This window comes from Archocentrus centrarchus, chromosome 2 (genome assembly GCF_007364275.1).
Source record: "Archocentrus centrarchus isolate MPI-CPG fArcCen1 chromosome 2, fArcCen1, whole genome shotgun sequence".
NCBI lineage: Eukaryota > Metazoa > Chordata > Actinopteri > Cichliformes > Cichlidae > Archocentrus > Archocentrus centrarchus.
In genome coordinates, this window is record NC_044347.1 from 21,130,354 (window position 1) to 21,144,423 (window position 14,070).

The window sequence follows — 14,070 nt, forward strand, 5'->3', positions numbered from 1 at the left end:
ACATTTGGGTAACACACACACTCACAGGGGAGCGGGGTGGAAAAAAAGAGAAAAATTAAGAATAATTTGGTAGTGAAAACAAGAGGCAGCACGGAACAATGACAATCTGGCTCCTTTGGTAATTTCCTGTCGGCATTCATTCGTGTGATGTGGTCGTGACTGTTCTGCCGGGATCAATCAAACCTGTGAGCAGATGGCATCGCACTCCTCCAGCGGACTGGGGATTGTCTGTGTTTTTTCAGAGATGGTAATTGGCCCGCTATGTCGTGGACCGGAGCGTCCTAACAGCCGCTGCCATTGCAGCAACACCTTTCGTTATGCTTATTATGGCTCATAATGTGGTACCTGTGCTGCAGGCTCCATTTCTTTTAAACTCCGACTTGTATTAAACACGGCTGCAATTAATAAGGCAGGATTGAAATGAGGTTCAAGGAGCAAAAAGACACTTTTCAGGAGCACACACGAGCCAGGAAATGCAACATTTACTGCGGCACTTCCAAGTTTGCCCTCCCCACGGTACAAAATTTGGACCACTTTGGCTGCCTTATAGGCACCCACGAGGCCTAGGAAAGTCAAACATATCTCACTCTGGATCGGAAACTCTGTGCTGCATTTGCTAACCGGCCTCGCATTTAGGTGAAGAAAGCTTATGTAGATAAATGGAACCGTGTGTGGGAGCCTCAGCAAGCTGTATAAAAGAGAAACAAAGTAATTGCGTGTGTACTGTATGAGTCTGTGTGTGTGTGTGTGGGGCTGAGATGCCGGGCACTTCAAAGCTTTGATGTTGGAGCTCCTAAATGAGGGCCACCAGAGGTCCAGACTAATGGGACATCATGGGGAGATTAGAGGCCAAGTGTAGCAGGCTGACAACAGTATTATGTGTGTGTGTGTGTGTGAGATAGAAATAAGAGACCAAGAACATGAGTTCGTGCGTGTTATTCCCTGTGTACTCTTTTTGCAATTAAAAGTGAAAGTTTGGCTCCAAGTCTGAGAGGGAGTTTGTACTGAGTAATTGGACAGGAAGTTATGTAGTTGTGGTTACAAGTATTGCAGCAATGCCAGTGTTTCTACAAAAAAAAAAAATGTATCAGAGTGAAAGAAATCATCAGCAGTTTTACTCGTTATGGTATAAATCCTTTATTAAATAATCATAACAATAATTATAATAACAATCATAAAAAGAGCATTTCTGTACAAAGACCCCTTTAAAACAACAACAGCAGTCCTAGCAGTGCGCAGAGTTGGGGTAGGGTGGGGAATCCTGTCCTTTTTTTTGTGTTGGTTTGGTCCTCCCAGGCAGCAGGGGGCGCTGTGACTGTCACTGGCTGCCTCAAGTTACTGTATCTGATACCGGCTCCAAAGGCAAGCTGGATCCCCGAGGCTCCAAGGCACTTTGAAGAGAGTCAGTGGGGTCCAGAGATGTGGGCCTCAGAGGAGAGAGACAGCGAGCGTAGTAAGGGTGAATGGGATGTGATGTTAAGTGCGAGAGCGTGTCAAGACCTCACGGTCTCATTTCTCCTCACATTGTTCCCTTAATTTTTATTTTTTTTTTAATTTGAGAGCCTTTCGGTGTGTGCACATCCAAAGTTTCTTGAGTTTTTCAGAGAGAATAGAAGTGTATTCATGTTCTGTATATACATCTGTATATACAAGTGAAGTGTGTGGATGCTCATGTTTTGTGGACGGGAACTTTTAAGACCTTTCGTGCTCTTCATCTCATGGCTTATGAGTCCATTCCAAGCATGCCAGACAAGACCCTTTCAAACTGGTTAAAAAAAACAAAAAAACATTGCGTGCCTTGCTGTGCCAGAGCCAACAGTAAAAATCAACACACACACACACGCGCGCACACAAAAAATAGGCCACAACTAGCCAGTAAGTTGAGGTGGGGTTTGCTGTGACGTGTGTCGGTGGGGAGGCGGGGAGGGGAAAGTGGATAGGTCCTTTAAATCATGGCTTTTGAGGTCCACATGTAAAAGAGAGAGAGAGACGTCCACCTCTCTCCTCTGTGTCTCCTCAACGTTCCTTTTTCAACATTTCTACCAACAGTTTGCTTTTAAGGCGTGCTGTGTGTCTGGGCGCGCAGTCAGTCGATTGAGTAGAGCTGCGTCTGGCTGCATTTGTTTTTGATCCCATTTGTTTTTTTGTACTCGTGAAAGTTGCCCCGGTGAGGGACAGGCAGGGGATTTTTAGTGCTCTGTCAGTCAGTGTCCCGTCTCTTTCTTCAGACTCTGCCCTTACCAGCAATCCATAGGTTGCACCAACAAAAGCTCCTTGACCTTTTACCATTAACCACAATGTAAACATGACCTTCTCTTTGACAGCAACTGGCAACAACAGTCTCCGACAACTAAATCTAACAAGAACGTCTCTCCACCAATAAAAGAATGTGTTAAAAAGCCCCCCTCCCCACCTCCACACACACACACACACACACACAGACACACTTCCTTTGCTTCTTCTGTAAAAACTTATCTGCTGTCACAGACTGGGCAACAGGCCAGAACTAAAACATTGAACAGAAAGTGATCGAGCAGTAAGACAAACCGGAGGGGTGTCGGTGACTAAATATACCACAGACTGTCAGGAACTAAGAGGATAACTGAGGCTGATAGGTAGCAGAGTTTTCAATGGAACAAAGGAGCCAACGGGCCACAAAAAGGAGCTAACTTCTAGGCCACTGTGTTCACATGTGATCAAAAAAAAAAAGATGCTTTCTAAGCACGTTCCTAACCTACCACCTTTCCAACACGTGTGTCTGGCTCTCTGTTTGTGTAGTTTACAGTATCCACTTTCAAAACTAGACCTCATACAAATCTATGATGCATTTATAAACATTTCTCTGTTGGTGGACCAAGAATCTGTACTTGATATGTGTAGATATTTACTTTTTGAGGCCCAGAACGGAACAGTCCATGTCTTTTACTGAATGGTTCTTTTACCATAAAACTACCAATATTGGACTGTGCAATGTTTTCCAAACAGGAAACAAGTTCTCACTTGAGCTAAAAAGTGGCTTTGTCTTCGCCCATGCGTCCTGGGATCTGCACCGCTGAGGAACTAAAGTGAAGCAAATGAAGACGATAGTGAGAGGTTTTCACAGGACGACTGTTATCTCTCGCTTTTTGTTCCATCTCCCTTTTTTTTTTTTTTTTTCTCCCAGAGTCGCCTCTCTCATGCCTCGGTGCAGCAGCGCTGTTGGTTGAGTTTGACCTTGTGCTTCAGTCCGTCATAGAGTTCGAAGTTGTAGTTCTCCAGGGTGGTGGAGGAGCGTGACGACAGGCCGCTGTAGGAGCAGGTGCAGTACAGCAGGAGGCCGGCGCAGACCGCCCCGAGCAGGACGCCCAGAGAGCTCATGACGATGATTGTGACCAGTATGGGGTCCAGGGTGTACAGCCACGAGTTGTCCTTTTCTGAGACACGTGTGACTGGAGGATCGGATGACGGTGACGGTGTGTTCCACTCCGGGAACTGCAAACCTGTGATAAAAAAGAAATGGAAAAGTAGACGGGAAAGGTCAATGTCATAACAGACAAGAAGTGATGGTATAGACATACCTGAATTACAGTTTTTCTATTTGGTGGTATTATGGCTCTGTTCTGGGACCTCACTGCCATTTGTAAGTAGTGTCACTGATAATATACATGACACTGATTAGGGGGTGGGTTGCAAAGTGGCTTGCAGATAGGAGGCAAAATCAGCTTAAAAAGTGCATCCTATTCAAGATTTGACAAGTATTTAGGTAGACGGGGGATTCCAAATCAGCTATCAATGAGATCAGCTGATCTGTCAGGCCTGCGGCTAAGCTCGACATCCTGACCTTTTGCCTGATTTGATGTGGTTTATTGAGGAGAAAACATTTCATCAAACATCACTAAAGTCATGGAGCGTTGTGAGTAGAAGGCTGCTTTACAAACAAAACCCAAAGTGAGAACAAAGTTACTTTTTTAAAAATGACAAAAATGAAAAAAGTCTGCCTATTCTGGTCCAAAGATACTGTAGTGAGTTCCTTGTGCCTTACCTCCACCCAGCGGGCCGCTGAAAAGTCGTACATCTCCACCGGGTCTCTTAACTATCAGACAGAAGCACAGGACACACTGACTTTAAACACCAATCCAATGCACGCATAATTATTGCTATAATCAGAAGCAGTTAACCAAAATACGGCTCAGACTCACACTTATAAATAGAAAAATATGACTTTATTAATAGAGAAAGATCATTAAGATACATTCCTGTCAAACACACAGTCATCACATAGGATATTGATGGTATAAGACTGCTCATTCTGTGAGTAACAATGCAAACATGTCATCAAATAATTAACAACTCCCATCATTATCGCTGCTGAAGTCATCAGCGCTGTTACAACTGGTGTATTACATGATTAAAAAACAAAAAAACAGAAACAATGGAGACAAATGGCAGCAGTTGCCCGCGGTAGTCGTGCTTTCTGCGAAAGCAGCGATTCTGCCAGGTGGTGTGGACTGAAAACTCACATGGATGTGAGCGCCTGAGTTTGGAAGATTACAAGTGTGGCAAAAAAAAAAAAAAAAAACTAGCCATGCCTGCAGCACTTTAGTCGAGCCCAACAGCTCGAGAGTACTTATACTTTAGATGAGTTTTCTTTTAACTTTGTGTGCATTTGTGTCCATGTGTGTCAGTGTGTGTTCGCCGCTTCTGGCAAGCGTTCAGGAGTGGGAGTAACTGCTTGGCAAGGCACACATCTAGATCTGGAGGTCTCTGATGGCCGGTGGCATTATTAATACTGTTTCCAGGGCAACTGTAGTTGGCAGAGGATCGGGCAATCGAGGTGCGGTAGATTGGAGGGAAAAGTGCTTACCGCAGCCTTAATAAATGTTATCTGTCCATTAACTAATTACAACTATTAGAGGCTTGGAGCATAATGGTGTTGAGATGGCTCGAGTAGGGTGTCCAATCCCACCCCCCCAAGTTGATTTAAAAGCACATGGTCATAGTGTGCCAAAATAACACTTTTTTTTTTCTCTCTGGAGAGAAAAGTGCAGCTTATAAATTGTGAAAACAAATTGAGGTGCATTTCTGCTGAGCTGCGGGGCTTGTAGGTGATAGATTTTTGCAGCAGTGACAGACCACGAAAGCACGCCCTGTTAAGCTACAGAGTGAAGACCTCAATTTCAGTCAATCCAGGGTGTTAAATTGAGCTCGTGTCAAATCTCATCACCTCTGCACCAACTGATGAGAGAAAAATTGCCGCCCAATGCGTCTATCTCGGTGACAATTTCACAATAAAACGGGCTTTTAGATCCCGTATGCGTTAAATGTTAGCGAGGAGTGCATTAGCTGTGTCTAATTTTATGTTACCGGCCAATAACGGCGTCTTATGGCACTAAAGGGAAAACCCTGAATAGCTGAAACTCTGCTCTGGTTTTTATAATATCTTGGCTCCCTTCTCAAGGGTGAACACATACAGCAAAACACTTCACTTATGGCTTCCAGCTGGTCCAGCGGCATTGTGGGATTTGTAGGAGTATAAATCAAGGGATGAAGCAGCGATGGCAGACAGATGTGTCTATTTACAACCCTAAAAACAACAAGCACATATTCACCCTGAAAACACGACAAGGCTCGCTTCGGCATGGCTTTCATCTGGGCAGCTCAAAGACATGGAGAACAACTGGAGTGGGTGGTATGAAGCATGAATGGGAGTGGAACAACGTGCTTTATTACACCAGAGAATCAAGATGAGACACTAAACACTGAAGACGGCTGCATCCATCACCGACTGATGCCTTTATCGGGAGAAGATGAGACGTTCAATCAAACGAGCTGGTTTATCTCCATTTGCGATGCAGGACTTTAAGTATGACGGATTTGCATTCCTTTGTCTTTAAATGTGCACATGCTTTGTTGAAAAGGACAATGGAAACATTTTTTTTTTTTCTTTTTCATCCTCTCTTACAAACACCCTCACTATTGGCACAACTCATATTGCAGCGATCCTGTGGTGTTATTACAGAGATACCAAGAGCTTTATTTTCTGGGCCTTGCCAGATCATTTCCACAGCTAGCACAGTTCCTCCACCACCACCACCCCCTCTCCCCATCCTCTCTCGCTCAGCACTGCAGGGTTCCTCATGTCTCTGGGGTCTTGTTTTAGCCTCGTGGTTTGGCAGCTCCGGCTGGCTTTTTGCAGTGGAACCAGCTCAATCCCCCCTCCCCGACTTCTCTTCCCAGGCCCTCGCATTGCCTGTGTGTATGTCCATGCTGGGGTCATTCCAAAAGGACCGTTGGGGTTATGAGGAGCCAGACGGTACTCAATGGTCTGAATCAAGCTGTTCCGATAAATAACTTACTCAGACTTCAGTCCTCTCATCAGGAGCAGCATAGTGTGAAATGTCAACAGCAAACTCCTTAATGGAAGAGAGAAGAAAACAGCAACCGAAGCTACATCCATTAGAGAGAGAGACAGAGAGAGGGAGAGAGAGAGAGAGAGAGAGAGAGACCACAGTGTTCCTTTGCAAAAAATTTCACTCAGCAATTTAGGACAATGTCTTTGTCGTCGCCATTGCGGCTGTAAACTGAAGCAGTGAGGGGTCGTCGATCTTGCTGCATCGTGACTCTCGCTGCCATCGGCATCACGGTTTGGCATCGTCCTCTGCCAAATACAATGCAGCTATAAGCGCTTCTCTTTAGCAGAGGGTACGGTGTCGGTCGCGGCTGTCCAACCTCACCGTCAGGACCGGCTCCACCCCTGGGGTGGCCATACTGGAGGACCAGTTAGAATACTGGAAGCACTGCGAAGAGCTGTGATAGGCCACAGACAGCTGGCTCTTCTTGGTGGCCAGGTGTTGTCGACAGCAACAGAGGGCTCTGACCAAGATGGCCACTGCCAGCAGAAGGAGGGCGCCCCCGGCAGCCATAATGTAATACCAGTGGATGGGCAAGGGAGGCACAGGAACGCCTCCCCCTGGTGGAGAGATACAGAATAATTGGCCAGCGGGAAAAGAGAGGAGTGGCACTTGTTTTATTTTTACATTTAATTTGTCTGATTCTATCCCTATTGGTCTTCATCGTTCGAACAGCAGGCGTGCACCTCGTACGAGCATGCACAAGCATGCCAGTTGCAAAAAAATTAAAATAAATCTCCAAGGCCAGAAAAGAAAGACATAAATGCATCCATCTCTGTCATGTAGCTCGGGCTGCAGTTGGAGGACAAGTTTTCACACCAAGATCATCAAGAGATTTGGTTTGAAATCAGTCCAATGGTTGATCCAATCAAATGCAATGCAAGTGATTTTTTTTTTTTTTTTAAAGCTCCAGTGAGATTACTTGGTGTGAAATGAAAGCCAAAAATAATTAGTTATAAAAGCACTCACACACATTGACGTAAGGAGCTTCCTCTTCCTGTTTCATACTGGCACAGGAAGTCACAAACAGCTCCTTGATATCATCTCAGAACCATGCAAGAATCAGCGGCACATCACATGGGAATCCAGTGTTCCAGAGCGGTCTCTGAGCTCATACTGGATCGGGATTTGTTATTTAGCTGGCTCGAGTTGCCAGATTTGTTTTGAGTACATAATTTATCCTGTTCTCTGTTCTTGGTTTTTCATTTTCCTTTTTGTCATGCATCAGCATCCTGGCCAGTCCTCTCCTCCTCAAGCCAAGCGCTGTCTCCTTGGAGACTATCTCACAGATCCTCTACTCTGCTGCTGCTCCTGGATTGAGCCCCCCTTCTCAAATTTTTGGTAAGAACCAACTAACCAGCTTCCAAGAGGCCTCTGCTCTTCTATCCAAGTCTACTAAAACAAACCCTCGAAGAGAGTGGAGGGACTTAAAAAAGTAAAGCCCGTGTGGTTCATTCCAAACCTGATGTGGAGAGCTGGATGTAGGATGTCACACTGAACTAGGGGGGAAAATGAAGCAGGGCTGAATACATCCTGATTTTTGGACCGTGTCACATAATTACAGAGGGAAATGGTGCGTGCTCCTGCTACTTCACACTGCACACACTCATTAGACAGGGCTGACTTAGGGAGAGGAGACAGAGACACCCATGCTCGATGCTGCTCAGTCACTCTATCTGATTGCTTTCCACTGGGGATGCTGGTGTGTGTGTATGTGTGTGTGGTGATATTAATGTGTGTTTGTCAAGGGTTAGACACTGTGTGCTATATGAATGTGTGTGTGTGTGTGTGTGTGAAGTCAGAGGAGTAGAAAAGCCGAAGAAATGCACACACATCACATTCGCACTGAAACCACCTAGCTCTTATCTTATTGGAAGATATTATGAGATGCCAAAACACTAACATCAATCTCATAGTCTCCTAGGATGCTCTAAATATTTTTCATGAGGCAGACAGTTATTTAAAACCCTTCAGGCTGTGTCAGGAAGCCTAGAACTGAGAATATGTAGCCCTTTTCAAATATCTGACTCCTTATGGTGTGCCTGATTTGGCTTGCCTTGCACGTACGGTTTTTCCCTTTGAGACTAATCCTCTGTTTCCGCTAAAAGTGACAAGGTAAAACGACAAGTTACTGAAGCGATCTATTGTGCAACTTCATTAGAGTTTGAGAAAATTTATTTGGTATTTCCTAATTTAATAATTTAAGATTCCAGTAAGGGGTTTGGGACTTTTTTTTTTTTTTTTGGAGACGTCTACATGCTGCCGGTGATGTGACGAATCAGCTTTAATAGTCTGGAATCACACAGCTGTGGCGGACGCAGCTTCTGTGCTGTCAGTGTAAGAGTGGTTTAGACCAAGCAGAAAAAACCCCAGGCTTGTGCATACCAAACGGGCAGGAAGCAAGACCAGAGAAGAAGTGACATCACACCAAAAGTCAAACTCACCTGGATTTTCGGGAGAAAAAGCCGCGAAGGGTTCTGTGAGGACAGAGAGGCAGGCGGAGACAGGAGCAGAGAGAGGGAGAGAGCGAGACAGCTGTGAGATAACTTTAAATATAAGAGAAAAGTCAGCCAAATGTCACACAAATGTCACAAGACTATCAAACTCCTCCTGAGGAAATTTAAGTTAATTCCTCAGATAACTCACATGAATTATGGCATTTACGGCGCTCCTTTGCCAGAATGCAATTTCAAACAGAGTATACTGCGTGAGTTGGGAATTTGAGATGGGAGTATATAGGCTGTGTGCATGTATGTGTGTGTGTGTGTGTGTGTGTGTGTCCGCATTTGCAAAGTTCACGCATTTCAAGTTGTTTATCTGTGGAGTCCAGTTAAACTGGAGCGGGCTGTGAATGCACAGAGCAGAACCTTCACTTTGATTGCCTGGAATGCAAACACAGAGAAGTGGTGTGTGTGTCTCAGCGTGTGCTAGATAGCGTGTGTGTGTGTGTGTGTGTGTGGGCGGGGGGTGTGAGAAAGGAACAAGGGGGTCCGACTTGGGAACTGGCGCCTTTTGGCGGGAACGCCAACGTACTGTGAAAAACTCAACTGTGCTTGGTGATAAGCAACATCCCAGCATGCTCTGGGAGTGGCAAAGGAGGAGAGGGAAGGGAGGAAGGAGGAAACACAGCAGCAGGGTAGCAGGAGGAGGGGGTGCTGGGCTATCATTGCCTCGCAAGCTGCTGTGCTGCTTAGACTCAGGACTCTCACAACACACACACACAGAAATATAAAAATGACTGAACACATACACACAAAAAAGCATTGGCTACAAACTGGGAGCATGACATACACATGGACACACACACACACACTTTCCCTCGGTCACACTCCCCCCCTCTCCCCGTCCCCACTGTGGTCCAGCTCCAAAGCACACTGGACGTCAGTCAGAAGCGATGACGGCAGGTTTTTGGCTCTGAACTGCCGGCTTGGTCTCTGATCTGTTTAAGACCCTCTCAGAAGCCCCTGCTCGGGCTAGATTAGGGAGGCTATGCTGGCGCTCGGCTCGCACGAGGAACCCAGAAACTTGCTTGGGAAACAGCCTGTCTAGTAATTCCCTCTGATGGCTCGGGAAAATCTCTGTTTACAAATACGACAGAGGAGTGAGCGCAGGAGAGATAGAGGGAGAAAGAGAAGAGAAATCTAATGAAACATAGATTAGCATCGCCGGGGCCCACGGGGCGTTTATGGCCTAGTTTTTCTATTCTTCATTTCTTTTCTTTTCTTTTCCACAGAGGAGTAAACGCTGTCCCTCCCTCGCGTTCCTCCTTTCATCTCTGTATTCGGTGGGCTCTTTGGAGGAGAGACTCTGTCTCTGAAACTGGGATGGGAGGACGAGTGAGGGATTGGAGTATAGTGAGGGGGGGTGCTTCTCACTTCATGTGTGTTGCTGTTCAAGGACCTTAAGACTAAAAGTAGAGGAGGTGGAATGGAAGTTGAGGGAATGATGGGAATGGTGAGATGGTGGGGCAATGGAAAGAGAAGCTGATGGGGATGAGTCAAATGCGCATGTGTGTGTGTGTTTATTTTTCAAGGTGGAAAAGATTTTTTTTTGCCAGAAAGAAGCAAAAAGACAAAAAAAAAAAGTGCGTGACTTACGTGTACACTCCTTCAGAGGGGTGGTCGAGCTCATGTGGATGTTGTCTATCCAGATGTGTCCTCTGGTGCCGTGCACAAAGTAACCCTCCATCACAACCTACCGCAGCCAAAAGAAGAAGGATGAGGAGGAAGGGAGGGAGGGAAAAAGTTGAAGGAAAAAAGAAGAGACAGGAAGAGGAAGACGGAGACAGGATGAAGGCAAGGAGGAGCAGGGGGTGGAGGCAAAACGAAAATGGGGACAAGCAGCAGGAGGAGGAGAAATAGGATAAAAACTTAATACAGTGCCTGCGATTTCAAAGTTGCACTCAACATTTGCAATCATCCTCCCCTGCTCTGCAACCATCTCCCGCTTACTTTTTTATGAGAACATTAACTGCTTGTGATGTCTCTGACAAATGCACGGCAAACCTCCAAACAAACCCACAGTCGGCAGAGACACTATAATGCACCTTATTTCAAATCTGGCCTTAGGTGACACGGAGCTTGAACCTGATACTGTCATACGCTCCAGTACCCCAGTGTGTACTTTTGGTGTAGATGAAGGGGTACATGGACAGCTGAACTACTATGAAAAAAAATTTGGAAATTATAATTTAATAAATACGTGCAATGGAACGTTTTTGCCTTTATTAAGACAGGAAAGCTGGGAGAGAGAACAAGGGAAAGATACTTCCTTTATACGCAGTTTCTGACGCTTGCGCGCCTCTCAATTTTTGTACAATCGTGTCAGTTTTTACCGCCTTTTTTACTGATATATCAGTACAGCAACTCCAAGATTCACAAGTTATACAGAGGGATATATTGCAACAGTTTGAAAAGATGAGACTTTGTAGAAAAAACTTGGGCAATTTCATTGCAACACCTATCATTATGGAGGATACTGCAGCGGCTGCCTGCACTGTAGCGGCCAGCTTAAATGGAAGTGGCTGTGCGATGACGTTACTGGCAGTGTACAAAGCAACCCACGCGGCGGTTATACTGTGGGTTGAAAAGGCCTCAAAACAGATTTGAACTCAGGCCTCTGCAATAACTTTACAGCATATGGGTCACCCGCTGATCCCGGTACCCGGTAAGCTACATCAGTGCCCAAGTAAGTGAACTTTAACAGGTTTTAGCAAAAACTCTAAAACAACAATTAGTGGCTAAGCTAAAACTCAACCGCCGAACTGGAGAGCTAAGTAACAGTTTAAACAGTTTAAAAGTTTTTTAAAAATGGCATGCTAGCTGAAATGATTACCTACAGTAGAAACTATTGGCCAAATTATGGCTAATCTGTAAAAAAACATTTGCTAAAAGCAGTTAAAAATGTTAGCTAAAAACACTAGCGAAAGTTATTGAAGTTGGAATTTCTTAGCTAACAGTGGGGCTACAGCAGCATTATTGATGCTAAACGTTAGGGAAAAACAATTAAAAACATAATGGTGAACTGTTAAATAGAGTAGTAGCTGAAAGTTGTGGATGAATGATTGAACAATTAAGCTAATAATTGTAGATAAATACCAAAAAAAGAACTCTGATAAATGGTAAGCTGCATTAAAGTGCTAAGGGTCAAAGTTTAAAAGTTTAATATTAGTAAGAATTTTACCAGCAAATGGAGTTTAACTCGTACCTGAAAGTCTTTAGGAGATCGAGGCAGTATCGTACGACCCTCCTTCCAGACGGGGCCCTGATCGTCTTTCAGTGTCCAAAGGACAGTCTCTTCATTGTGGGCATCCCGTAGCAGGACCCTGAGGTGGCCTTGGGCCTCCCCCCATATCTGGTAAGAGAAGAGGAGGCACAGGGGCCCAGTGTCAGCAGCCACCACGGGGCTCACGAGCCGAGCTCGCTGCTGCTCTGTCTTTAGGCTTGCGTCCATGTACAGATAGCTGTTGAGCTCTGGAAGGGAAGGAGATATGAGAAAAGATAAAAAGATTAATTTGTCTAACTCTGAATGTGTGCACATTGGCCAAAATGTGATTTAAAAGTCATCACACATGCGCTTGTTCTCTGAAGAGATGTGCCCCGACTCCTAAATTTCCATTTAAATTTCCAAGTATTTACCACTTCCAAATCTGATAACATCAGGAGGAGAAAAAAAACGTGGACACTGGAGAATTTCACAGCAACAGTGTGAAACTGAGCTGTTTTTGTATTTTCTCTGCATTACCAAAATTGAGCAGAGCTTTGTTTTAACCTTGAGTTTGCTGGTTACTACAGCAAAATGAAAATGAAAAGAAAAAAAAAAAGTCTGATTTAATGGATTTTCATTTCAGGCCTCGAGGTAATAAAAATGAGAAAATGAAAGGTTGTGTAGAGTTTTGATATCCACTGTAAATGGATGCTGCTGCAATTAGTCTGTGAGGCAAACATACGCATACACAAAGGAAGTGTGTGCACATAGTGAGACAATTATCATCGTTAATCATGACTTAGACATGTATATAGACATGCATGCATGTACATAATGCCTTTTCACACAGTCAGGCATTTCCAACATGACTGTTAAACAAAAAAAAGACAGTAATCACCAGTTGCTAACAGGAATGGGATCACAGCTGCACAATAGTCATGCCAAACAATAGGGATGTGACAAATATAAACACAGAGAAGAATAGGTCCAGTGGGAGCGTCATTCATACACGGAGTGCTACCAGAACTCCAGCCAATGCCCACGAGGGCTATTTTTCTTTATTCCCTTCCAGGTAACTGACTCAACAGACGGAAAAGTCCGACAAAATGCACCCCCCCACCCCCCCCACCCCACACACACACACACACACACACACATTTGTTTACACCAGAGGATGTTTAGCTTGCAAATTGGAAAGCGACACGAATTCCATTGTGAGAGACCGCATGTATGAGTGGCTGCCTGTGTGAACGAGAAGAGCAGAGCAGCGACTCGGTGAGGAGTCTGGTGAAGAATTTCTTAAGTGGGCCCGGTGGGAAAATGTCCAGTATCAACAATCTGCAGATTAAATCACCTGCTTTATCAAGAACAACTGTGTGTGCGTGCGTGTGTGTGCATGTGCCATAGCAATTATGTGCCTTTCTGTTTTACAGGCGAGAAAAACTACCACACGAGTAAGAGGGCATACAGTTATTTCTGTACCACCGTGCAGTAGCATCCGCTGCCTCCACACTCAGGTTATTGAGTGACTGGACTAAGTGAGTGAACCTTTTTGCTCTGTGTGTCCAGCAGATCACACTGGAAGTATCTGGGGGGGATAAATCTTCCTCCTAGTTGACAGCTCCCCTCTGCCCGCCATACGCCCAGAGTCGCCTGTGTGTGACACTTCAGACAGTGTGTGACAGTATGTCCCTTGGCCCTTTGCGGCTTGAAATGAATGTGTATGTGTCGCTGTACTCCCCCATCCTGCGTGTGGCAGGTTTTTCCACACACCTGGAGAGGATGCGCAATCGGGTCTCCATAAGGCGTTTTTATGACTTATTTCAATGTTTGCACCGAAGCTTCTTCCATCATCTTTGCCTCACGTTGAAACGGGTTGCATTGCAGCAAGCCCCCCCCCACACTGTTGTGCCTCTTGTTCAGCAGACGGCTCATAATCGAGGCTGCCTCGCCGTACACAGCAAAAGAGAGCATT

General features: G+C 45.2%; 1 protein-coding gene across 2 annotated transcripts in view; it reads right to left on the reverse strand.

Moving 5' to 3' along the window:
* Positions 1-1,139: 1,139 nt before the first annotated feature.
* nrp2a (neuropilin 2a) overlaps positions 1,140-14,070 on the reverse strand; it is a 60,308-nt gene continuing 47,377 nt past the window's right edge. The window contains exons 14-18 of one of the 2 annotated variants that reach the window (XM_030748839.1): positions 12,096-12,361; positions 10,487-10,583; positions 8,834-8,866; positions 4,022-4,072; positions 1,140-3,479 (exon numbers count right to left, since the gene is read on the reverse strand). In XM_030748839.1, coding sequence (XP_030604699.1) covers positions 3,175-3,479; positions 4,022-4,072; positions 8,834-8,866; positions 10,487-10,583; positions 12,096-12,361 — 752 coding nt within the window. In that variant the 3' untranslated portion in view covers positions 1,140-3,174. Of the gene's footprint in view, positions 3,480-4,021; positions 4,073-4,297; positions 6,950-8,833; positions 8,867-10,486; positions 10,584-12,095; positions 12,362-14,070 lie in introns of those variants that run through there. The other variant, XM_030748841.1, reaches the window with a different exon arrangement.